This window comes from Plectropomus leopardus, chromosome 15, assembly GCF_026936395.1.
Source record: "Plectropomus leopardus strain MGB_pleo_1.0 chromosome 15, ASM2693639v1, whole genome shotgun sequence".
Lineage (NCBI taxonomy): Eukaryota > Metazoa > Chordata > Actinopteri > Perciformes > Serranidae > Plectropomus > Plectropomus leopardus.
The window spans coordinates 24,124,166-24,148,766 of NC_142190.1; the positions used below are offsets into that span (position 1 = coordinate 24,124,166).

At 39.3% G+C, this 24,601-nt stretch overlaps 2 protein-coding genes across 2 annotated transcripts; one reads left to right on the forward strand and one right to left on the reverse strand.

Annotated features, from left to right (window-relative positions):
* Positions 1-231: 231 nt before the first annotated feature.
* Positions 232-2,183, forward strand: gsx1 (GS homeobox 1). Its single transcript, XM_042500019.2, has 2 exons — positions 232-1,358; positions 1,451-2,183. Exons 1-2 carry the CDS (start codon positions 986-988, stop codon positions 1,801-1,803), a joined length of 726 nt encoding a protein of 241 aa, XP_042355953.1. The 5' UTR covers positions 232-985; the 3' UTR covers positions 1,804-2,183.
* A 5,509-nt stretch (positions 2,184-7,692) lies between these two features.
* arhgap31 (Rho GTPase activating protein 31) lies at positions 7,693-24,588 on the reverse strand. Its single transcript, XM_042499043.2, has 12 exons — positions 23,924-24,588; positions 19,711-19,813; positions 19,145-19,289; positions 16,991-17,073; positions 16,762-16,869; positions 16,017-16,156; positions 15,713-15,920; positions 15,476-15,594; positions 14,758-14,814; positions 13,972-14,607; positions 13,733-13,881; positions 7,693-12,215 (listed from the first exon to the last, which is right to left on the reverse strand). Exons 1-12 carry the CDS (start codon positions 24,021-24,023, stop codon positions 10,221-10,223), a joined length of 3,843 nt encoding a protein of 1,280 aa, XP_042354977.2. The 5' UTR covers positions 24,024-24,588; the 3' UTR covers positions 7,693-10,220.
* Positions 24,589-24,601: the final 13 nt, after the last annotated feature.

The following is a 24,601-nucleotide window of genomic DNA, read 5'->3' on the forward strand; positions in this document are numbered from 1 at the left end:
GACTCTCTTTCTCTCTCATTGAAAACCCTCCACAATGACATTCAATAAGGGCCGCAGAGTGAAAACCTGGTTATTTTTACATATTCTTTCCCCCGACTCGGCAGGGGCCCGAGCAAAGGAATTAATCACTGCTCTTTAACAGCACTGCCTTCAGGCAATGACTTGTCCCTTTTTTGTGCCCAGAAATGACACATTAACCTTAAAATGGATATGCATAAACTTTACATTCAGCTGTTGCGTTTATGTTTGCAAGCAGGAAAGTAGCCACACAAGTGCAGAAATAATTAACCACATACATACATATAAAAATTAGGCAAGACTGGTTGGCGTTTATTCAGGAAAAAAATAATGAATACATGCACACCTGCATCTATGATCTCACAGGCATAATGAACATTTGATTTTCAAGAAAACGATGGCAAATAGTTCTGTAATTTATCATGAAACTGTAACAAACATTAACAGTTGTAAATATTTCTAAAAGTTTCCTATTCTCGCCCTGCGTATACAGATACAATTATGACTATACATACCTAATAGGATGCTTAATTTTTAAGACAAAACTTGAATGCACATACAGGCTTTCCGAAAGTAACAGGAACGTTTTCTCTCGCAAATTTAAGCTGTGCTCTATGATAAAATGAGAGTGATGATAAAAGGGAGAATGGGCAGTGCCGCCTCTTGCGGCGTGGGTGGGGCTGACAAGAATAGACTACATTATGCAGTTCATTTAGTTAACAAGTGAAATAATGGGGAAGCGTGCAGTGGGAATGCCGAGAGAAAGGCACAAAACCCTATTGAGAGCTCTCGGCCGCTTACAGCGTAACCGTCACATGGCCGAACCGAGTCCACGGCGGCTATTTAAGGAGCGCCGCTGCGCCTTCAGCACCACTTCGCTGTCCACCGTCCCCGAGGAGAGCACGCTGACACCACGAGCCGGCTTCAGTCACTTGAACCACACTGCAGAGCAACAAGTTTTGCAAACATGCCGAGGTCTTTTCTCGTGGATTCCTTGATTTTAAGGGAGGCCAACGACAAAGGGAACGAGAACAACCCACCTTTATTCCCGTACGCCGTGCACTCGCCGCACCACCCGCACGGGCTGCCGGGGTCCTGCCACTCCAGGAAAGCCGGGCTGCTGTGCTTCTGTCCGCTGTGCATGACCGCGTCCCAGCTCCACCCGTCACCACCGGCACTGCCGCTCCTCAAGGCGTCTTTTTCTCCATTCAGCTCACAGTACTGTCACTCAGCTCTGTCCAGGCAACACTCCTCATCCAACAGCCTCAGCCACGCGCCGGGGATATACCAAGCTGCGTACTCAGTGCCAGACCCGAGACAGTTCCACTGCATCTCCATCGGTGAGTACAAACTCATTTTACGCATGATTGAATGGACACATTTCACGTGTTTTCACAATCAACTGTAGCTGACAATATTTCTCCCCCCACAGAAAACAGCAACAGCAAACTTCAGAGCAGCAAGCGCATGCGCACGGCCTTCACCAGCACGCAACTTTTGGAGCTGGAGCGAGAGTTCACGTCCAACATGTACCTCTCCAGACTGAGGCGCATCGAGATCGCCACATACCTGAACTTGTCTGAGAAACAGGTGAAAATCTGGTTCCAGAACCGCCGAGTGAAGCACAAAAAGGAGGGCAAGAGCAGCGGCCAAAGGACTGGATCACATAACTGCAAATGCTCGTCCCTGTCAACCGCGAGATGCTCGGAGGAAGAGGAGGATGACATTCCCATATCTCCATCCTCGTCCGAAAAAGAGGACGTGGACCTGTCCGTCTCCCCTTGAACTCTCCCACTCGCCTCCCCTCTGAAAGATTTTGGTCCTCATGATTTTGAATACAGCCAAAAAATGACTGTTCCGCTAGCGTTCAGTCGTCTGTACATAGAAAGAGAATATTTAATCAGGGAATTGTCCTGAATTATTGTATAGCTGTATACATGTTGTACGCTTTGTATGTAGTTTTTTTCTGAAAACGGTCCATTTGTTGTTGCCAATCCGATGAGTATGGTAGGCATATTTGTAAAGACAAGCCCCAAAAACAATAGCAACATTGTTTATTAGTATTTTGGGGGAGACAGTATTTTGTATACATACTGGTTAGATTCATTCTATGTGGATGGAACTTCAAATGTGGAAAGCTGGAGAGAAATTCCTTCAATGTCACATCGCTGAGATCACTCTGAAATTATATCTTCAGTGTAATTGAAAAAATATTTATTTATTTAAAAATGTTGATACTTAAATAAAAATATTTCTGAGCGGCAGACGTTGTGGTGTGAGTTAAATATTTTGGTCTTTGCGCACCACCGAGTGCGCACGGTGGCGCGCGTAAACTCAGGTTAAAATCAGCATGTCTGGGCATTAAATTGTATGTAAAAGGAAAAAAACATGTTGTGAGAAGACAATAAGATGATGTCAAATGTTGTGTGATAGCCTTTGGTCAAAATTTGTTAAAATGGATTCTATCACACACTTAAACTCTTGCTGCGCGTTGGCAACATGTGCAGTGCATTATTTCAGACGTAAGACCATTTTCCTTTGCAGTTTCAAAAATATTTTTTTAATATTATCTTATATGAAAGCACAGCTATGCACAGGGGGTGTTTGGTGTGTTAGAAAAATATTTTTAAAAAGGTGATCGTCAAACTTAATCATTTTGCGCAAAGAGCTAAAAAGAAATTGTGAAAGTCTTTTTTTCCTGAGATTCCCAGTCTGCTTTACACACTACCGACAAACAAAAATATGCTTGTGGAGTGCATAAGGCATTCTGAGCGAGTAAATCAAATGCTCAATAATCTTTATCACTTAGAGGTGACAAAGACGTTGTTTTAGGATTCCTTTTACATGTTTTCCCTGTGGGACACTCAACCCAGATATCACTGCTTGGCCCCTTGGAGATCTTTTTAAGTTTCATCCCCAATGATCCGTCTCGTGTGACTGAGTTAATAATCACTTTGGGTGTATAATGGGGCATCAGGAGTGTGCATATTTTAAGATATCGATCTAACATGAAAATAAATGAGCAACAGACGCAGTTTGGTGTCCATGACCCGTATTGTTCTTATTGTTAAGGCACCAGTGTGGTCAAGTTTATTGTCGGTTTTATGAGCTCCAGGTGGGGTTTTGACTTAATGCAAGCCTCTTCCAGTCGGCCAATATTATCCTTATATCAATTAACAAAATTATTAATTAGCATATAATTTGATTTTAATGGCAAATCATTAAATTTACAAAATAAAAAAAAGTGCCAAATCAAATAATACGCAGCATCTTCAGACAAATTCAGTGTATAAGGCAAAATACTTATGTTGGCTATTCTGGTTAAAATTAGTCTAAAAAGAGTGTTTACAGTATCTTTTTTACTCAAATTAAAAATGTGTAATGTAATTACTAAAACATCTCCGAAAAGCCCAAATCTGGAGTTCAGCGCATAGTTCCAGTTTTGTTCGCCTATTTTACGCACCGCTACAGTTGCTCCCTGACTGAGGCTTTGGTTCTCAAAATTATATTTATTATGTTGAATGGGCTTTAAATTATATTTGCTTCCTTGGGAACATATCTCTGTACTTTTTAAAAAGGAGTAAAAACTCTTAAATTGCGTACAGCACATTATCTGCATCAGTGTGCCTCTTTTTGGATGTGAAGTTTCACTTGTAAACTTTCATTTAATTGTTCACTTAACCATTTTAACAAAACTCAAATATTTGCATTTGTTAAGATATGGGATTAGACTATTTTGTTAATTGCACCATAGAGCCCCATTTTGCTCACAACGTCCTCTGCAAAGCGCCCTTTATCCATTCAATAGCCCGGGGGTATGCGCCCTGGGGGAGCTTATACGCTCGGTGCTCCAAATGCTCAATTTATTTATTCTTAATTTTGTGCCGATCAATTCATTGAAGCTAAAAGGACTACGGTGTCTTTTTAAAAAGAAGAAAAGGGAATTGTGGACGTAACCTTGACGGAGCTGAGGAGAGGGCTCCCCTGACGCTGGAGAGCCGCTTGAGTCAACAGGCGCCCATCTAGCAGACTCGCCCTTGTCTTTATTCTGGCTAATTTTTTATTTACGGCTTTTCTTTGACATGTCTCTTATCTATCAGATTAAAAGAACAGCTTGTAACAAATCAGTCTGCACGATTTACAACAGCATTAAAAGGGGACAAAGGGAGCAGGCAGTCAGTACCTGAGAGTCTGGTAGACGGCGCGGCGCTGCAGCTGATTCGATGGTTTGAAAATACGCACGAAACAAAATACTTGAATCCTGAAAAAGAGCCTTTGTACGTTTCTTTAGAAATCAAGCAATTCTGCATGACAAAGGACAATTAATAAGCCGTCTTTTCACGACCAGCAGCTGGTTTCCCCGTCAAGGAAAGTTGGAAAAAATTCAGACTGAATGCGCGCAAAAGCCCTTTGCGCGCAGACAGCAACCCAAGGTGACCCATTTGGCACAGTTAAAATAACCAAGCCGAGGTAAAAGCGAGGGAACTGTCAAAAACATTTAAGCTGAAATATCTTGAAATTGCAAATCCCTTTATGTGGAGGGACGCTGCCGATGTGGGTTAGTCGTACAAAGGAGGTGGTTAAGTTGGAGAGGCTTTGGAAACGGACACGTGGCTTCTCAATGAGAGCTCTTTTGGACCCGCGTGGCTTGCTGAGGCACTGCACATTCAACTACTTTAAACTTATCCAGCTTAGTAAATGTGTTTAGTAAACTTACCACGTTAACCTCAAAACTTTAAGGAAATAGTTTATAAACTTTTAAACACTTTAGCACGTTTATAATGTGTTTATTTACTCGCTTTTTAAGGACAAATCCCTGCTGCTCCAGGCTTCCATCCTCGCTTGTAAATGTCGAGTACTGAGTTATTGTTGGAAAAAGGGAGACTATTTTCTAGAGGATATTATTTTAACAACTAATTAATTGTGTAATGCAGTTTTATCTTCATATTTCAATACTTTGTGATGTATGGTGGGATTTTTTTATTTTGCGTGCAGCTGTTTGCCAGTAAATACTCTACTGGAAATAGATAATTTCGCGAAATGTTTATGTGTGGGTAACAACTGAAAATGTCATGGGTTTTAGTTTTTTATTAACACCTAAAGGCAGCTACACATTAATTATTTTCATAGTATGTACAGGTATTTTCTTCTATATTTTGGCACATTTTCATCCAAACAAGTCAGCCTGCATCGACGAGCTGAACAATTTTAGTTGCTCTCCATATATTTTTTAAAGAGCTGTGGTAAAAAATAAAAAGCATCAGCAGCATGTATTATGGAGCTGTTAGTGGTGACAAAGTGTGTTGAGCCTGCTGAAGTGAAAGGGAAGGAAACTGCTCGGCGTCGCCTTGAACTCCAACTGTTTTCTGCTGCAACATTTGAACCCATTCAGCTGTATATAATCTGTTTAACAGCTAATCAGTAATGTAAGATGAAGGACTGGCACGCAGCTTCACTTTTTCCTCACTTCGCCCCCCTCTAATTGAATATTCAACGCGCGCACCGTGCTCTGCTTGCCTTTTTTTTCTCAGTGTGCTTGAGAATACGCCTTTTTAATTCTCGGCCCATACACAAGCAGTGTCAAAGGTCGAGAAATAATGAACTGCGCAGACATGGAAGTGACCTCTGCGAGCCACATCGCTGCTCCAAAGTGAATGCTTCTCAATGGGAATTTGGGCAAAATATTTGATGTGACATTTGGATAAAATTACAGTGGACTCTTTTTTTCCATCATCGTTTGGTTACTGTTACCTTAGTCAGTGCTCATATGAATATGAATATTAGAGTCAGCTGGGAATAAGAGGCCTATACCTTGTCACTGAGGCAGTAAAATAAATGAAATAAAATAAAATACAAAATATTTCCCAGGTCTGCACCCAGTAATTAAAAGATAAGGATATGTAAAAAAAAAAAAAGATTAAAGATACATAATTATTTTTGCATCGTATTTATCATTTAAGAAAAACACTTGTGCATCAGGACCGGGAGTCCTGCTGCATTGTGTAACCGTATTGTACTCTGTATTTTAACAAAAAGCGCAAATGTAATTTTAATCACTGTTGTAGTGATTGGATTTTTTATTTTTGTGGTTTTGCAAATGGCATCACGCAGTTTAAAACGAGAATGATTTTGCGAAGGACGACAGAGAGACAAGTGCAAGTTCTGTAGTGAAGGGAAACTACACGCACTCCGTGCGCATATGCACGCACACACACGTGGAAGTAACGCATATTGGCGCTTGGTTTTTACAGAGAAACAGTGTTTCCGTCCATAGACAATGGTAGGATAACTCACGGGCCACAGCAGCCTATGACTGTTAGGAGCACTTCATGTGCCTGAAGCACATGTCTCTGTCTGTTGGTTCCGGAGTTAGTGGCTCGCTCAGATGTACAGTGTGGAGCAGGAGCGTCATCTGGTGGCAAAAACCAGGGTTGGCTGATTAACAAAGAACTGCACAACTGTGCTATAGGGAATTTTGAGCAAAAACATATCCTGTTTTATTCATAGTTAAAACAACATTTTCACTGCTACAAAATTATTTCTGTGTAGTAGAATATCCCAAATAACAACAAAAAGGCTGCTATAAGTCCCGAATATAGGCTTTGTGCAATAACACATCTGATGTCCAAAGGGCCCCCTCACTCTCAGGGGCCTCTTGAATACTCCTCCTTCCCACAGCAGCACCACAGCCTCTTTTATAATACTCCTTTTCAGCGGCCTGCTTTTTTAAGGACTGTATGGAAATTATGAAGTTGTCAGGAAAAATCGAAGCATTTCCATTTCATATTATTGCATGAAATTTAGCATACAACAGTTGGTAAAAGTTGGACTAACAAACCAGACAGTAATTAAGGCACTGTTTGGACATCTTAGTATAAACATGTATAGCTTGTGAGACAATGTTTCCATATGTGTTGCCTGAAATACTTTGAAGGGAGAGAGGGGCAAAGCAAGGATTTGAATTGAGGGAGATAAAGGAGTAAGAAAAAGCAAATGTCCAGAGCAGAGTTAATGACTTGAGTCCTGTACAGTATAAAGCCTGTTTCACAAGTGTGCCCTACTCAGCAAAAACACTGCAGTTACCAAGGCTCATATTTGCTAGGCAGTGTTCGAAAGTAACTAGTTACATATAATTAAGTTACAAAATGTAACTGTAAGCAGTAACTGTAATCAGTTTGTGATCAGTTACAGCTACTGAGGAAAAAATACAATTAAATTGCAGTCATTAATCGAATATTTGGAGTTCAGAATATATTCTTTTCTGTAAAAAGTTTATATGTAGTGTGTAACATTTATTCTTTTGCTTTGCATGTTTTCACCTGGCAGGAATGATTTCTTCTGGCATAGCCCATGTCCAGATATTTTTCAGCTTTATTGCCCAGTTTATGACATTTATTAGAAAAGTAATCGAATATAATTAGTTACATCACTTTGATGAAATAATTGAAAGAGTTAGATTATTTATCACATTTGTAATGGAGTAACCTATTACATTTTAAAAGTTACCATCCGTAAAGGAGAATCTTTATTATGTTATCTCTAATCTTTTGTAACTGAACAATGTCAGTAATGTAATATTAACTTAAATGACACCTGATACCTGTTGTTGTCATGATTGTCACCTATCCTTGTTTGAACAGATAACATTCAACCCCCACACAGTACACACAGTAGTCCAAAAACAGAACTTTTTATTCTTATAACTTTTCCGTTGTAACAAAACTCATCAAGTGTCTTATGTACATTACTTCAGGTGCTGCCGTCAGATTATTAAGGCAAAACTCTCATCTCAAAATTCTCAGATCATGTGCTTTTCCTATGAATACAGACACTTCAGTCAGTCATTCTCAGTATCAGCATGTATACAAAAGTTACAAAACAAATGTCAAAAACACTTATATCTCACTTCTCAAACATTTTTTGAATAAAACACTCTAATCATTCATCCAGTCCATCCAAACTACAGTATAAAAACTCTGTGAGCTCAATCATGTCTTTAGAAAATACACTGTTTCTTCTTTCAACATCCAAATGTTCATGTTATGTTCATGCGCACTAAAGCTAAATAAATCAGATCCCGTGTTTGTTAAATGCAAAGAAAAGAGAAAAAAAACCCGGAGACACCATCATCTGACTCTGACTCAAACACATTAAATACAGTCAGCGTGCACAAAGTCCTACATGTCCTCCAGAGTCTACAATGCTGGTTCCAATTGTCAACAAATAACAAACAACAAGTAAAAATGGTCATAAAATAGAAAGCAATTACAGAAAACGAAGATACACATGAATTAAAGTTCATCTGTGGGTAAATAGCATCGATTCAGTTTGTGATACATTTAAATCAGAAAAAGGAATTTCCTTTTAAATATTAGTTTTTTAAAAATCACATTGACATCAGCTTATCACGGAGCCAACAGCTACATACAGTATATATGTATCAAGTTCACTTTATATCATGTGTCGATAATAAAGGAATAAATAATAATCAAATCTTCATCTACATAATCAAATGCATGGCTGTTTAACAGTTTTATTGTCAGTTCTTCAGTTTGACATTTACCGTTAACTTTTACTGCACACTTCCTGTGTTCAGAGCCCTTATTGTCTGAGGATAAATACAGTTAAGACTTGAATATTTATGTGAAGAGGTCGCAATCTGATACAGAACCGTTGATAATGTGGAATGCGTTTGTTTATTATGGCTTTATTCTGACTCTTTTACAATCGAAAGTGCCACATTGGAATAATATGGAGTCATAAATAAGCATGACGCCCCTGAACTGACACTAACAATCTTATGATATGTTTACTTAAAAAAGTATATTTTCGAAACAGAGGATGAAAAATCATCATTTTTATACAACTAATCTGTATGAATAACTTAAAAAAATTCTAAAGGTGCAATCACAAGCTTTTTGTGGAGATTTCAACCACATCTCACAGTCTTCCTCAGTTGTTGGAACCTGCCCAATAAGTTATCTCTATGAAAACTGCATTAACTCCTTCCTCTGAAACCTGTCAACAACTGCGAGATGTGAATGAAACTTCTTGAAAAAACTAGAAGGTGGACCTTGAGATTAAAAAAAAAAAAAAATCACTGTATGTCTTTGGGCTTTGGACTGTTGTTTTGACATCGGCCACATAAAAACATTAGCTCTGGCACTGGGAAACCATAGATTTTTAAAAACTGTTTTCTAATATTTTATAGAATTAGCAATTTAATGATTTATCATGGAAATTATCAGCAGACTAATAGCCCTGCAGCCCCACGTCAGTCAAGCTTAAAGGGGACCTATGATGCTCATTTTCAGACTCATAATTGCATTTTTGGTTTCTATTAGAGCATGTTTACATGGTTTTCCTTATACAGTCTTTGCTGGAACACCTGTATTCAGCCTCTGTCTGTCCGTGTCTGAAACGCTCCATTTAAGCGTCTGTTTTTTTTGAGCCCCCCTCCCTAAAAAGCCAGTCTGCTCTGATTGGTACGCATTCCTGGGTCTTCTATATCTCGGTATCTCTGCACTTTCATTGTAGCCAGGTAATGATTGTACTTGACTAGAGTATAGCATCACTATCTGTCGTGAAAAATCACCACAAAAACTTCAAAACTGGAAACATTACAGCAGGAATATGATTCTTAACTGGGGAGAATAAACAACACTGGCAATAAAGATTACATGATTTCCTGATGTTAGCATGTGGCTACATGTAGCAGTGTCTTTGCACCTGGGGAATGACTGTAACAAAATGACAAATCACCAAGTTTCTCAACCAAAATCTTCACAACCAGGCTTTTCCAATAGGAATTATGACCTGAATTCGGGGACCAATTTACAACAACCAAGATTGCATTTCCCTTACGTTAGCATGTAGCTACATAGCAATGTAAACTCTGTGATGTCAGCACTTGAAGTAGCATACCTGGAGCAGATGACCATATAAAGAAACCTGCCACAAACTGACATTAGCTTTTTTTTTGCTTGAAACAGAGTAATCAGAACGGTCTGAAGCCTGATGTTTTTTCTCACAATTTTACTCATTTAGCCACACCTAATATAAACATCTGACATTGTAACATTATGACAGAAAATATGGAAAAGCATAACAGGTCCCCTTTGAATGTCTTTCACATACATCATGGCTTCCTTTTCTCCTTCCTGTCTATTTACACACACTCAGTCTTACGACTGCACCTCCAGTCACTCTATTTGTCTGTGGCTCCTGCTGTCAAATATCATGGACCTCCTCTGCGGCTGGTAGAAGCAACTTGTCGATGTTTCCAATCTCTGTCCGCTTTTTGGAATAGTCATTTTGTTTTGAAGAGCAATCCCCTCCTGCGTCCTGAAGTTCTCTGCCATCTCTTTAGAAAACACATTCACTGCTGACGTGTCGTTTAGGCTCTTGATGGACGAGAGGAGCTTGCCATCATCTCCTGATGGAGGATAGTCCATGATGGGAAAAGGAGGGCTGAGCAGGATTAGACTTTGAGGTCTCTGCCTGTTCCTAAAGGATGGTCTTTGCAAAAGGTTCCCTCTGTTCGGTCTGGGACAATCTACAAACACTTCCAGACTGGGCGCGTGTCTCCTAGTGATGACTGGCAGCTCTGGCGTAGACGTGGTCTTTGCAGACTCTGCAACATGTGGGTGTTTTGAATGTTTGGGCTCAGGCTCTTTATTCTCCAGCTCCTCCTTTAGATCTGACATCATCGGAGGAGGTGCAGAAATGCTTTTCTCCACACACATTTTCGGACGTTCCTTTTCTTGCTCTTTCGCTGCTTCAAAGTCCTTCTCATGTCTGTAGGGAGGTATCTGACTGTACTGCACCTTTGGAGGGACGACAGGCACAGCTTTGGCCTGACATGTTTTTATCATAAAGGCTGTTCGCACCGACGACACGCTGACTGGGGCTGAATTTCGGCGTAGAGGCGCCTGGCGATCACTCAGAAACAGCTCCAGCTCTGAGGGCAGCCTGTTGTGTACAGATTCAGAGGAGGTCAGTAGGCCTCTCTGAGTGGAGGAAAGCTCTGGCGAGTTCCGGTTTTGCTGATTGGAAATGTCTCTGATGCATCGATGCCCCAGGTCTAAGTTAAGTGAATATGGTCTGTGCTTAGAGAAGAAGTATTCCTCTCTTCTCTCTGCTTCATAGGACATCTGTCTGTAAAACCTTTGAGATGACGCTGTATTCTTCTGTTTTGTTGTGCTGCATTTTCCTGTGTGAGGTTGTGTTGTGTTACTGCTGTTCACCCCTGACGGTAAGTACGTCCATTTAGTCTCTGGTTTGCTACTTGTAGAGTGAGCAGTGTTCCCTGAGGAGGAGTGTTCAGTGCTCTTAATGAGAGCCTGTTTGTTATTATCAACCGAAGGAGGTGAAATCTGAGTTTCCCCATGAGAGCTGAAGGGTGACAGCTGGTTTAACAGCTCCTCCACGTCAGGTGAGTGGAGAGGACTGGTAACCCACTGCTTGCTGGAGCTGAAATCCTCCCAGGGCTCCACCAAGTCCAGCTCCTCAAGGTTTCCTCCACATCCTTCGTCATTGTCGAGGTTCGGCAGCTCCAAGGTGTTGCGGCTCTCCTCCACACAAACCGACAGCCTCTGAATAACCTCCATCTCAGGAATCACAGTCCTCTTTGCTCCGTCACAGGAGACACTTTTGTCATCTTGAGGAACTCCCTGTTTCTCTGGTTTTTGGTCTCTATCATTTGATCCTGAGAAGCCTACAACCGTTGGTGTGTCCTCTATCGTGAAAAGATTCATGGCTTCATCTATACAGGTTACCTTTAAAGGCAGCTGGCACTGCTTTGTTTCATCTTTGTGTACAGTTGTTACGTTAAGATGCAGATTCTTTTCCTTTTCATCCAGTATGGCAGCAGGGCGGGTGTTTTCTGTGCTTCTGTGAAGAGAAAACAAGATGTCTGACTCTGAGGGCTGTTTCTTTGCAGAGTCTGATCCAGTGGCGATTAAACGATCACTCAGAGAGGTATTTGAAGACTGCTCCCTGAATAGCAACGACAGAGACGGAGAGCTGCGGCTTCGTTTTGACTTGACATCCATAGTTAACTTCATGCCCTCACAGGTGCTCTTGGAGCTAAAAACAGGTTTAAAAGTCTCATCCAGCAGGTCGATTTCAGGTTCAGTTATCTTCAGTTCTTGGTGGAGGTCACACCAAAGCTCTTTCCCACTTGAAGATCTCTTGTCCTAATGATACAGTAAACAAACAAAAACAGAGAGGATTAAATATAGCCTAACTAAGTGATCTCTAAAACAAACGTAATCATCCTCATGTGCTGGTTTGAGCCAAAGATCTGAGCAGTATTCATCGCTCAAAAGAAATATAAATAATTTGGAAGTTTGAAAAAGGAAATTAATGTAACTATTGACAAATCCAGCGTCCGCTTAGTGTGTTCCACTGTCTAGTGCTGCCACCATTACTCCAGTGGGCCTAGACAGTGTCTGCTCAGACAGTGACAGCAGCAGTGGTTGTCTATGTTCTAAATGGATGACAAATTTTGGCATAAAATGAAGACATTTTTGAGTGTGTGCCATGGTTTAAAAAAACACTTCTGCTTAACATAGGGCTGCCAGTGTTTCGGTTCAATGAGTGACCGTGTTAACTGTTGACTTTCAGCAGAATGAGTCCATGGTTGCTCTTAGGAATTTATGTAAATGGTGGGTGTAGATAATAAACACAGATTAGTGTGTATTTAAAATAGATTCAAATAAAACTGAAGGCTTTCACACACCTACATGATCTGTTCATGTGTTCAACAGCTGCTGTCGCTATGAGCAACCACGATGCATTCAGCAGAGTCACCAGTTAATATGGTCACTTGTTAAACAGAAACAGGTGGACACTACTGTCTGTGTTGTTTGTGATGCAGATGGATTAATGTTTACTCTGTGGTTTTTATGTTGTTCTAGATTACTACTGTCAATATTATCCTACAATTATATTTCACAATAACACCGCAATTGGTTGATTGACTCAAGGAGGAACACAACCTAAATTAAGACTTCCAATATGTTATTTCCATGGCCTAGGAAAGTTCAGTCCATATTTGTGAGCATCAGCAACTCGCTCTCCTTTTCCTTGCAATAGCTAGCTAAGCAGTGTTAACTTAGCTGACTTTATTTGTTTCACTATGAGTTTTTTTTTCCCTTAAAGTTGAAGTTTGCCACTACTGTTGGAGCAGCCGAAAACTCCACAGGTTGTTCCCAAACTCTTTTGACATCATTGTCAAAAGTACAATAATGTCACATAGAAAGTAATGATCACACTAGAAATTGAATCTTTCTAAGGACAGCTTGCATTCAGTTGGGAGATGCTGCCGCAGTGATGGGGAATTGTTTTTTTTCGGTTCTTCCCTGAATTTGTGTATAGGATTACAACTCAAAAAGTGCAAACAAACGCTTCCTGTTTTACCCTAAAGCCGTAACACTGAGATTCAGATTACAATGCTGTAATTTCTACATGTAAATCCCAGTTATCTGACTTAATTTGACTTGACCTGGTTACTCCTGAGTAGTCGATAGACCAGTCAGAGGGTACTATCAACTAACCAAGTAACAGTGCCACATGGAGTTTGATTTGTTGACTTTTACATTTGGATTAAATATGTTAAGCCTTTTTTCTTGAGAAACCTAATTGACTATTACATCGACAGAAAATGTAAGCTCCAATGACTAAACAACGACAAACTAACTACATAATTTACCCGTTGCATGGTTATCTGCTGGTTGTGCACTTCTTTCCCAGGAGATGGCGTTGCATCTTTGCCTTCTCTTGCATTTGCAAGGGATGCTGGTTCCAGTTCAGAAGTATTCATCGCTCCTTGACCTTCTTTCACCACTTCTTTGCTTGCATCTGAATAAGAAAGCATATTTTTTATGACATCCTATTACACATGTATGACTTTATATGTAATGTTAGAAGACATTTTTAAAATGTCCTCACCCTCTGGAGGGACTCTTGAGGTCGGCTCCTCCGTGTTTTTCTTCTCCGTTCCTTCCTGCCTCTTGGGTTCCAGTTGGGGGAAAGTGTTGCTCTTTCCACTGTTGCTGCACGGCTCTGAGCTCTCTTTGCAGGGTTTCAGAGTAGCTGCTTTTTCCTTGGCGTGGCTTCTGCATGGCGTGCTGTTGGAGCTGATAACAGCTGACACTCGCAGGGGTACAGACACAGCAAAAGGCTCAGATATGTTGACGGCTCTGCGCTGATGCCTTGGCGAGGACTCCAGCGGGAAGAAGCTTCCCGGGAAGGAGGGCCGAGAGGAGCTGTTGTGGGAGGAGCCCGAGTACAACATCCTCCTGTTTTTAGGAGAGGTGGGCTTGTAGCCGCTGACGTCGTCACCTTTGTACACCTTCAGCTGCTCTGGCAGTGTTTTTTGGGGGGGTGCAGAAGCACCTGGCGGCCCCTTTTGATTCGTGCTGGAGCTCCAGCCACCTGTTGCCCCGTCAGCTTTCGACCCTTTAAATTCCCAGTTTTGGTCTTGTTCACTGAGATCATAGAGCGAGTCCGATCCAAGCGTTCTGGATTTTACATCTGGAGCAAAAAGGCCACCAGCTGGACTGTTGTGCCCTGCTGTATCATCATCTGTTAAGTAAAAATGACATGATAATTCAACAAGAGAACTGTAAGAAAATATCTGTAATAGATGCACGACTGTTTTATAACAAAATTTCTAGTTTGTAAAATTACACATTGTTTTCTATTTAGATAAATATATGTAGGTTTTAGCCCCACCTGTTGGTAAGGAGCACAAGGACTCCATACTCCTGGATGGACGGAGAGCTGCCTTTTCTGTCAGAAGAACATTATATTGTCATACTTGAGCAAAACATTTTAAGAATTGGAGGCTTAAAAAAAAATAATTTAATTAAGTTTCAGCTCATTAAAAAAAAGTGCTATTATTTGTTTCATTAAATCTTTTTTCATAGGTGCAAAGAGGTAACACTTTGTAGTATTTCATAAAAAGAGCAAAATAAAAATCTTAAAAATAATAATCATACCTTTAGAAGTATGAATTTATTTTTTTCTCTATTTTTTTACTCCAGGAATCGTCTCATCACCCCTTAAATTCATCTTGCAATGTCTTGCTCTACTAGTTAGTGTTGTATGGAGTAAACTTCATCTTTCATTTTTTTATATCAAAATTATTATGTAATATCTCAAAATAATGGAAAACCACACTGAATCATTATTTTGAAAAAAAAAAGGTATGATGACATAACAGGACCTTGGTTTTTTGATCACACTGACAGAAATGGGCTTCCATACAATTCCTAGTTGTGTTTTGATGATAATCTTTCTCTTTATACATGATAATATTACAAGTCTGTCTCTCTGTTGTTTGGCTTGAGGAGCAAGTTGTTGACTTTGGACTGCCATAGACTGCAGGAACAACATATACATTTAGTGACTTTTCCTTAAAGTGTATATGATTGATTTTTGGACACTTTACCTGTCCCCTGTGCTCTTATGAACACACTTCCATTCCGGCTCAGTTTTCCCTTTGAGTCCACAGACCGTCCCAGGTTGAAGATGGACTTCCACTTCTTGGATTTCCCAGAAAATTTTCTCCTAATAGATCAACAGAGAATAATAAGCCCAGCGCATTCCCACAGCTTGTTCTGTGTAATAAATACATTGTAAATACAGTAATCATACATGCATCGTACTGAATGCAAATGTATCTTACTTGCTGTCTGATATGTCGATGACGGTGTGATAGAGCGTGGCGGTGCTTGTATTAGGTAGACTGTTCTCTCGCTGACGTTCTCTATGCACAGGATGGTTTGGACTCAAGGAGCGGGCTTGAGCTTCCTCCAGGCTCATCAGTTTCATCGGCCCACACTGGCCACTGATGGGGAGTGTTGCATACTTCTCCCCACACTTCAAACTCAGTCCTATAGAAATATAATAAGTCAGTTTTTTTCAGTGGTGACTTAGTAAATCATTTAGCCCAAGATATCTCTCTCAGAAGAATCTGTTTGCATTCATACCTTCTTTGGGTTTGATTTGCACAGAATCACTGAAGATCTCCTCTGTGTGATTGAGAATAAATTCAACCACTGACTGCTGTATCCGCACCTCCTGGAAAGCCATGTCTCCATTTCCACATGACCCCTCAATATCTTTAGATCTGAGGAAACAAGACATGACAATAACCTTTGTACTTCACAGAAAATAACATGTTTTACATATGCACATTTTTCAAAAGCATCTAAAGAAATCCATGGGTGCTGTCAGCAAGAAAACTTTGAAGTTAACCCTTTGAAACCTGGATCGACATCATTTTTCTTGTGCTGCACTCAGATGCCTTAAACCTTTGAACCCTGATCTTTTTTTACTTTGTTTTTCAAAAACATGGGAAAAATGGCAATGAACAACCTGGCAAGAAATGTTGTGGAAAATTGCAAGAAAGTAGAACTAAATAGATTTAGTAGATTAGATTTAGATTTAGATTTAGGTTTTTTTTTAAGAAAGGGAAAATGTCCACAAAACTATATTTATAATAATCATATTTTATATTGAAATGTTTTTATAGCATTATTAATTTTTTTCTTTTTACTTGCCTGTTTCTCTTTTCCCTTCCTCATTTTGGGTAATTTCCTTGTATTTTTTAGGATTTTTGTTTTGTTTTGTTTTGTTTTATTTTTAAATCAAGCCAGTTTTCTCAGGTTTCAACAGCTTAGGGGGCAAACAAGTAAAAATTCAAGCTTTTTTTAGACTGGAAAGTATCCTCACCTTAATAGATTTGGAGCCCAAACCAGAGCCAGGTTGCGTGTATGCATGTTTGTCTTGCTGCTTAAGGTAGCAAGGTGGGCCAAGTGCTTAGTGAGGTACTCCAGAGTCCTGAGGAGAGTTAACAAACATTTCTGGTAACATTTGTGACATTATTTGTAAAAGCTGACAAACAGACCAAGCAGTTGTATAAATGTCTTGACTGCGAAGAGTGCAAAAGGCTGAAGTTCACCTGAAGTGAGGCGTCGGCAGTTCTTTGATGACTCCCTGAATGTGTAAAAGTCTCTCATGATCCCCCTGGACCATGACCGCTTCCTGCAGGCAAACAGACAGATGTCCTTGTCAAAAGAATTATGTGCTGATGACCTGAGGCCCTGCAGGCCTGCATCAAGTTTCCAAACCCAGTTATCCCTGCTGAGCAAATGTAAACAGACTTGCTGGAGTGCGTGAAGTCAAACTAATGTAATTGAGGCCCGAACAGCTGTTGGCATCTTGTTGGCTGCATTTGTGAGTCACAGGTTTAGTTGTCGACATAAGTAGCAGTTAAAACATGCTTTTGCGCAGTCTCTTTACAGTCTATTACTCAACATGACGTCTGATCAGTCACGTTTTGATAAATATTACACATAACATATAGCACATAACCTACAGTATCCAACAGTTTACAAATCATGCCTAATGCGTATGCTGTTAAGGGAGTTAATTTCTTCCAAGACAACTTGGCGGGAACAGGAAAACTGGGTTTGGTGTTTTTTGTTTTTTTTTCATATTATGCCATGTAAAGATCAAATTTTTCCTAAAACACTGCAGAACTGGAGTTTTCAGGCACGAGCAGTACAAGATGTATGAATGCCAAGTTATGCTAATAGCCTGTCAAGGTACACAGAAAGCTACTCAGAAGCATGAACCAGGTATTCCTTCCCTCTCTACAGTTTCTTTCACATCTGCAGTTCATACAGAAAAAGCCTCTCTCGTGCTAAATGTAGAGATTGTGTTAGCCAAATTTTGGCCACACAAGTTGCTAGGTAAATTTTGAATTTAGTTTAGCATCTCATTATATACTGAGGGCTTTTTGCCTTTGCTTTTGCTTTATTAAACATTATCCATGGGCAGAGCTGGCTGTTGTGAACATTTGGGGCTCAGCCCAAACCAAGGGGGGCTGGGGGCATGCTACCCTGAGGAATTCTTTTTTTTTTTGCCATTACGGCAGCTATATTTCACAATTCTTTAAACCATTTCAGATCATAGATTGCCTAAAAATCTGTGCATCAATTGGGGACAAATATGATTGTTTCCCAGTAGAAAAAAAAAATCATCCTGTTGAGGTTACATCCTGCTGTATTGAAAAGTTCTCCAACGATCTTCATCATTCTGAAACCACAACAACAAATGTTGAGTATGACAATTTTTTACTGCTGCTACTTAAAAAGAAGCAAAACGTGTCTACTTTTACTATTTTTGCGTTACATAACATACTGTAGGTGGGGGAGGAATTTGACGTAAATAGCATTACTAATCTTGAAACTTATTTTTGTTATCCTCTGATAGAGTAGAGGTCATAGAATGAATGTTCAGATGACAAATCTGCTACATTTGAATTCATGCTAATAATAATAAGGTCCTGTTTAATTACACATCAATAATCCCTAACAATGCCAAGTAAATGTGGTCTGCACAACAGGCAAAAAAAAGAACATTTTCTCAATAATATTAGATTTCTTTAGGGAAAAGAACAGAAGGATAAACAACATGAGCATAGATTATGCTATCTGATTAACACAAAGTTGGTATTTTGAAAACCTAAAAGATTAGGGGCTTAAAAAGGGCCAGAAACAAAATGTTTACATCTCTAAATCCAGCGTCAGTTATATAGAACAAATTGTTATTTGCTAGAACAGCCTGCCAACAGGGTAGCCCACAAAAAAATGCACACATAAAACATAAAACAAATTTGAACTCTCATACAATCAGTTTTGACATACAGTATAAGCAGGGGCATCTTTTTATGATTACAGGCAGCCAAACTCTAAATAACAAAATGATTAATGCATACTTTTGTGTTTTATGCAATAAAGTATTGCTTATAGTTTGGTTGACATCTGCTAATGGTACTGTGCTCTCCAGGGAAGAGATAAAAAAAAGCCGATCAATGGTGAGCCAGAGGGATGGGGTCACATTTGTGAAAAATGATAATAAATAAATCTTTATAGTGCTGACGTAAAATATACTGAGGGACTCTTGGGAAGAAGTGCTGCTTATTGATGTTTGGCGTTGCCGTTCTGTTTGCTATTAATTACTCTTTGTAAAGCATGACTCTGCTGTAAAACCACATCTAGGTCACACAGGATCTTTTTTTTTACAGTAAATCAGCATTGAATGTACTCACAGTGAATTTGCTGTATAGCTCATATGTGAGCAGAGGATTGGGTAGCTCCCTGAAGAACAGCTTACATAAGGAACCCACACAGTGGATGTCCTGGAGGTACACTTCCTTTGTAAGGTCAGGGCACGCCTCGGAGCAGAATTCCTGCCTGCACACACACACACACACACACACATGCACACACAGTTAGCTGAATGCTTTGATTGTTACCACCCCTGCTAACTACTGCTGCAGTACGTGGCTTGCTAGATATCCAGTTGACTAATGTGGCAAAATATGATGCAAGTTAAAGATAACCATGGCTCCTTATTGACCTGCATGGGTAAAAATATGTAATACTAATGCTATTTTAATGGGAATGATTACAGAAAATATTTGATGTAACATAGCATCATTTTATCCTGAGTTGGACCAAACAATATAATTACACCAGTAATCATAGAGAATGTAAGGTTCAAACTCTCCTGCTTTGTAATGAAATAATAATTCTCATCGCCTGATGACTGATATTTTCATGGCGTGAGGTTTTTTACACCTCAGAGGTATTGCTGTACATGTTGCATGAGTACCTGAGACGCTGGATATTTGAGGTGACCCCCGACAGTCTGTAGATCCCGTCCACAATCCCATGTTCCTCAATAAACTCTGCACATTTCTTCAAAACCTGAGGGACTAAAGTGAAGACATTTTGTTAGTTATACATACTTTTAGTCTTGATGGTCACTTTAAATGTTAAAAGCAGCAAAATGAACAGTAAATCTAATGTTGCAGCTGTAACAATGCACATAAGATTGACTCATGGTATATAAGTGGTTTGTTCCACTATGTCTGTTTTCTATTCCTTAGGGCCGCTGATTGTAGGTGGACTTTGACAGGAAGTTAAAAATGGTTTGTTTGTTTCAGAGGAAGGTTGACACACCCAGTCCTTGTAGCTGGTATTACTTACGACATTTCCTCTAATAGAAAACTGCTTTTGAAATGTTACCACTGACCTGCACAGCTTTTCTCAACTGCAGTACATCATCTTCTGTACACAAGCATGTTTAACTGCAATCTTCTGTACAAAAGCATGTTTAACTGCAGTTTTTAAAAACTCTGAACCGATTTAAGTGAGGTTTTACAGCTAAATCACATGCTCTGATTCAGTCTGACCACAGCTTCTCTTTAGCTAAAACTGGAACTAACAATTGATTGCAAGTAGGTGTACTTGGATCAGCTGATTATGAAGCTGAATGTCTTGTATTTTTGATGGTGTGTGGATTTCTTTTCAAACACAGACTATTAAGATCAACTCATTTGTAACTTTAGCTCTGTTTACAGTGTAACTGAAGGACCACAGTGGTACAGATGAGGGAAACTCTAATGATGATTTATCCTGGCTAATATTAATGTTAATAAAGGCAAAACACTGCAAGTTAAAACATATCTTCATGCATTGGTCAGTTTTATAGATTTGGGGCAATTTTTCTTTCATTACATGCCTTTTTTCAGACTAGTGGAAGGAAAATGTCCAAAGAGCTGTATTAATTAGATTATTTATAATTTCATTTCAGAAAGCTCATAATACAAAAAATACTTTTTAATGTAAGTATCTATTTGGAAAAGTTTAATGGTGATATCCAATAGTTAAAAATATGTACTGTAGTGTCTTATTTTTTGTCTTAAAATGTATGGAATTTAACAAAACATATCTTTAATGGATGTTTTCTTAAAATGAGTTTTTTCTTGTACTCTGAGCCAAAACTCTCAAATTCAGCAGCAGAGAGAGGGATCTGTTAGTTAAAGTTATATTTATATGACATTTCATTCCTTAAAATGTGACAATTATTTATGTCTGTTGACTGTATAGTCAGTTTCATGGAGTGACACAAAAAGATTCCCCATTCAATGTTCAGATTTTTGTCCCGTAATGTGTGAAAATCAGGGCTTTTTTTTGTGTAGATAATTCCTGTATATTAAAACATAACATTCCAGAAAACTTGTAATATTAAAAGCTATCTTAATATAAATAAGTAGCCCCCTAAGTGTGTTGCTCATTTTCAGTCAGACGTGAACCAACAAATTGACTTTTAACCTCTAAGCAGTGTGTGATATAGAGTAGTAATGATTTAGACTTTTCCACAACTAAAACTAAACTCTTATGTCCATGTCTCTTAGTGGTGATCGTCTTGCAGTTGAAATTCGTCCTCCACAAAACGGAAGATTCATTTTAATGGTTCATTTCTCAGAAATCACAGCAGACACCAAGAATCTGCCATTTACATTCTCATCTATTTGACTTAATTGGACATCTCGGTGACATGCCTGTGGTCAAATACAGCTCTGGAGCCTTCATTTAGTGCCTCTCTTTCGCTTCACTCAGGAAGGATTTCTGCTTCTCCTGGACTGGTAACAAAATACAGTTTGGACTGAACTTTAAAGACTTTATGGTGACACATGAAATTAAATCAGTGCATGGTGTGTGGTGAGGAAAATACATGTCAAATTAAGACTCAACACAGTCAACAGATGCAAGTTGTTTGTTTCTGTAATAATGTTAAATGTTCCAGTAAACACTGAAACTGGAGCTGCTGCTTAGTGGTTAGTATACAAAACCCCTAACAGCCCTGCAGTCTTTCTTTTGGTCAGGTTTTATAAAAAAAAATAAAAATGTAATGGTAGCATTGTTGTATGTTGACTTTAAGGTTCAGAACCAGATTAACAAAACCTTGTTATAAAATTGGCCAAGTGAAGGATTAAGTTTGTGTATTTCCTCCTCCAGATGACATGTTTGGGTATCTGCTGATTTAGAGTTGCAATTCTGAAATAATTGTAGTTTTACAATGTCAGCTTAAAATAGGACTAAAAGTTATAAACAACTTAACTTAACCATGATTCATTTTGTCTGTGTGAGGCAGAACTGGTGATTTTTATCCTTTTTTACGTCCCACACAGTTTTTATGCTCACTTTCTATTGCTTGTTATTATTTTAGATGTTTCAATTTTTGATCTTTCAAACGTATATACGTATATCTTCTATATCTATATCTAAAACTTTCCTAATGAGGAATCGAAAGTTTACAAACATACATCTTTTGATTGTTGTTTGTTCAAGTGGGGTTAAAAATGTTTTCTGTGCAACTGAGATGCATAAACGAGATCTATTTCAATGCTTAAATAAGTATTCCACTGCTTAAAAGATGTTCTTAAAACAGATACAGTAGAAAGAGACAAATACTTTTTACATTGGTGCTATATGACCAGAGAAAACTAAGAAAATGGCTGTGGCCTTCTCTTTCACTCAAGAGGTAGGAAACTTACAACTACCAGATTGCACCACCCTACACTGGACTGGTAAACACTCCTGCGAGTGGGTGACGTAATGTGACTTGCCCGTCTGAAAACAATATGACGGCCAGCCGGTAACAAACGTAAGTGAGCCTGAGCCTGAAATGGTTGTGGCTAGCAGTGCTAACTGTACTGATGTTGCTAACAACAGCTACAGTGCTGAAAAATCTAACTATAAACCTGAAGGTGAACTGGAGGGTGGACATTATGCTTCCGCTGTCACAGCGCCCCACCACCATGGGTCGAAACAGCATTATCAGAAAAAAAAAACGTATGATCAAAGAGCAGCAGTGATTAGATAGACAGGGGTGCATTAGGGGAGGGATTGACATGCACACTTGGCCAGTCTGGCTACCAAAACAAAAAACAGAGAAGCTCAAATTAAAACACACACACACACACACACACACACACACACAGGGAGCGTGACTTCATTTTCTGCTATTACTCCACTATATCTTTAAATAGCAAATAGTTATTTGCTGCTATATTAATCTCATATATACAACCTTTACCATGAGTGTGTCTCTGTTAGTTTGTCTGGAGGTTCCATTGGTATTCAAAAACAGTAACATGATGCACTTATGGACTAAAAACATAATATGTCTGCTGAACATCCATGAAGGAGGGGTACGACCTAAACCTCCTCCCTCACTTCCTGCCCTGAATGCCCCGCCTTACAGCGTCCTCTCTAACAGGTCTTCCTTAAAGTTATCCTCAGCACAGTTACTCATATGCCTCTGCACGTGGGAGATTTCTGCTCACTCTTTTTTTTGACATATCATGGTTCTCCCAAAAATGAATCACTGATGATGGTTGTTCAAAAAAGAACATTTGATCAGAAAAAACCCCAAAAAGGGATAAAAGACTACATCCCTCTCAAACTAACCTGATCACACATTTGACTAATTGATGATGCACTTTGTTGCACTTCTTTTTTTCTTTTTTTTTTTTGTTTTGTGGCTCATTATTTTCTGTCATCCATAGGCTGGAGCACCGCCCAGTCTTTGTCAGAAACAAAACTAGTCATAGGAACTACTGTATAGTCACCATAGGAAATTGACACAAAAAATGTAAGAGCCACACCCAAAGTCACAAATGACCATTTAAAACAGTAATTGTGTGAATGAATGGCCTAACTACAGTAAATGTAAAACATATGTAGCCTATACATACTAGTTATAAGTGTAATCTTTGAACAAAGCCCCGGTTTGTTATTAAAGACACTTTTTTTGTCTTTTTTGTCCTTATCTCACCACTTGATGTGTATGTAGAAGGTCATCATAGCTATAACAATCAAGGGAATGACTAATAAAGATTAGTTTTTAGTATAAATGTTATCCTCTATGTGTGATCAAAATAATTTATGAAAGAAATAGTGTATGGTTTGATGATAGCTGCTTGTAAAAGAATGTTAGATTAAAAAAAAAAACAAGCAAAATAAAAAAAGTTTACCATCTTGTCCTGAATTCTGGAGATGTTCTATCAGGTCACAGCCGAACACATTTTCACTTCCTTTCTTTTTGGCCTTCTGCTTAGTCCCTTTATTCTTCATGTGTCTCCAGTTAGTAGTCCCGATGATTACAACAAACAGATCCTTGGAAGCACGACGATCGATCCATATGACCCTGTGAGAGGTTGAGTTTGGAGGTCAAAAAAGCAGCCACATATAGAAATCCCAGCGATCAGCTCCCAAAACTCTGCATCCGCTCACATTCTGACTAACCACACTGTTGGAGGCTGAGAGCAGAAGTGACGTCACATTTTGAACGTTAAGTCCTTTAGATTGCCATAAATTGAAGTGATGATCAAAGAAAAGTCATGGTGGGACTGTTGCTTGGCCGGGACGTGGCAGTCCACTGCTTTATCTGTGGAGGATTTGCAGAAACAGCATTAGAATCGGTTGGTTTCCTGTTGTTTTTTCACCCCCAGCCAGTCTCTCTGTGCTGCTTTTTATCTCCTCCTCTTTTCCTTCATTCCACACAGTCTCCCCTTTTCACTGGCTCCTCTGTAGCTGAGGAAGCACATCAAGAGAGGCAAATCCCCTCAGGAACATTATTTTTTTTGTTTTAAAACTGATTTCTGCTTTGAGATTTTTAGAATATTCTATGTTTAGAGATGGACTCGTGGCAG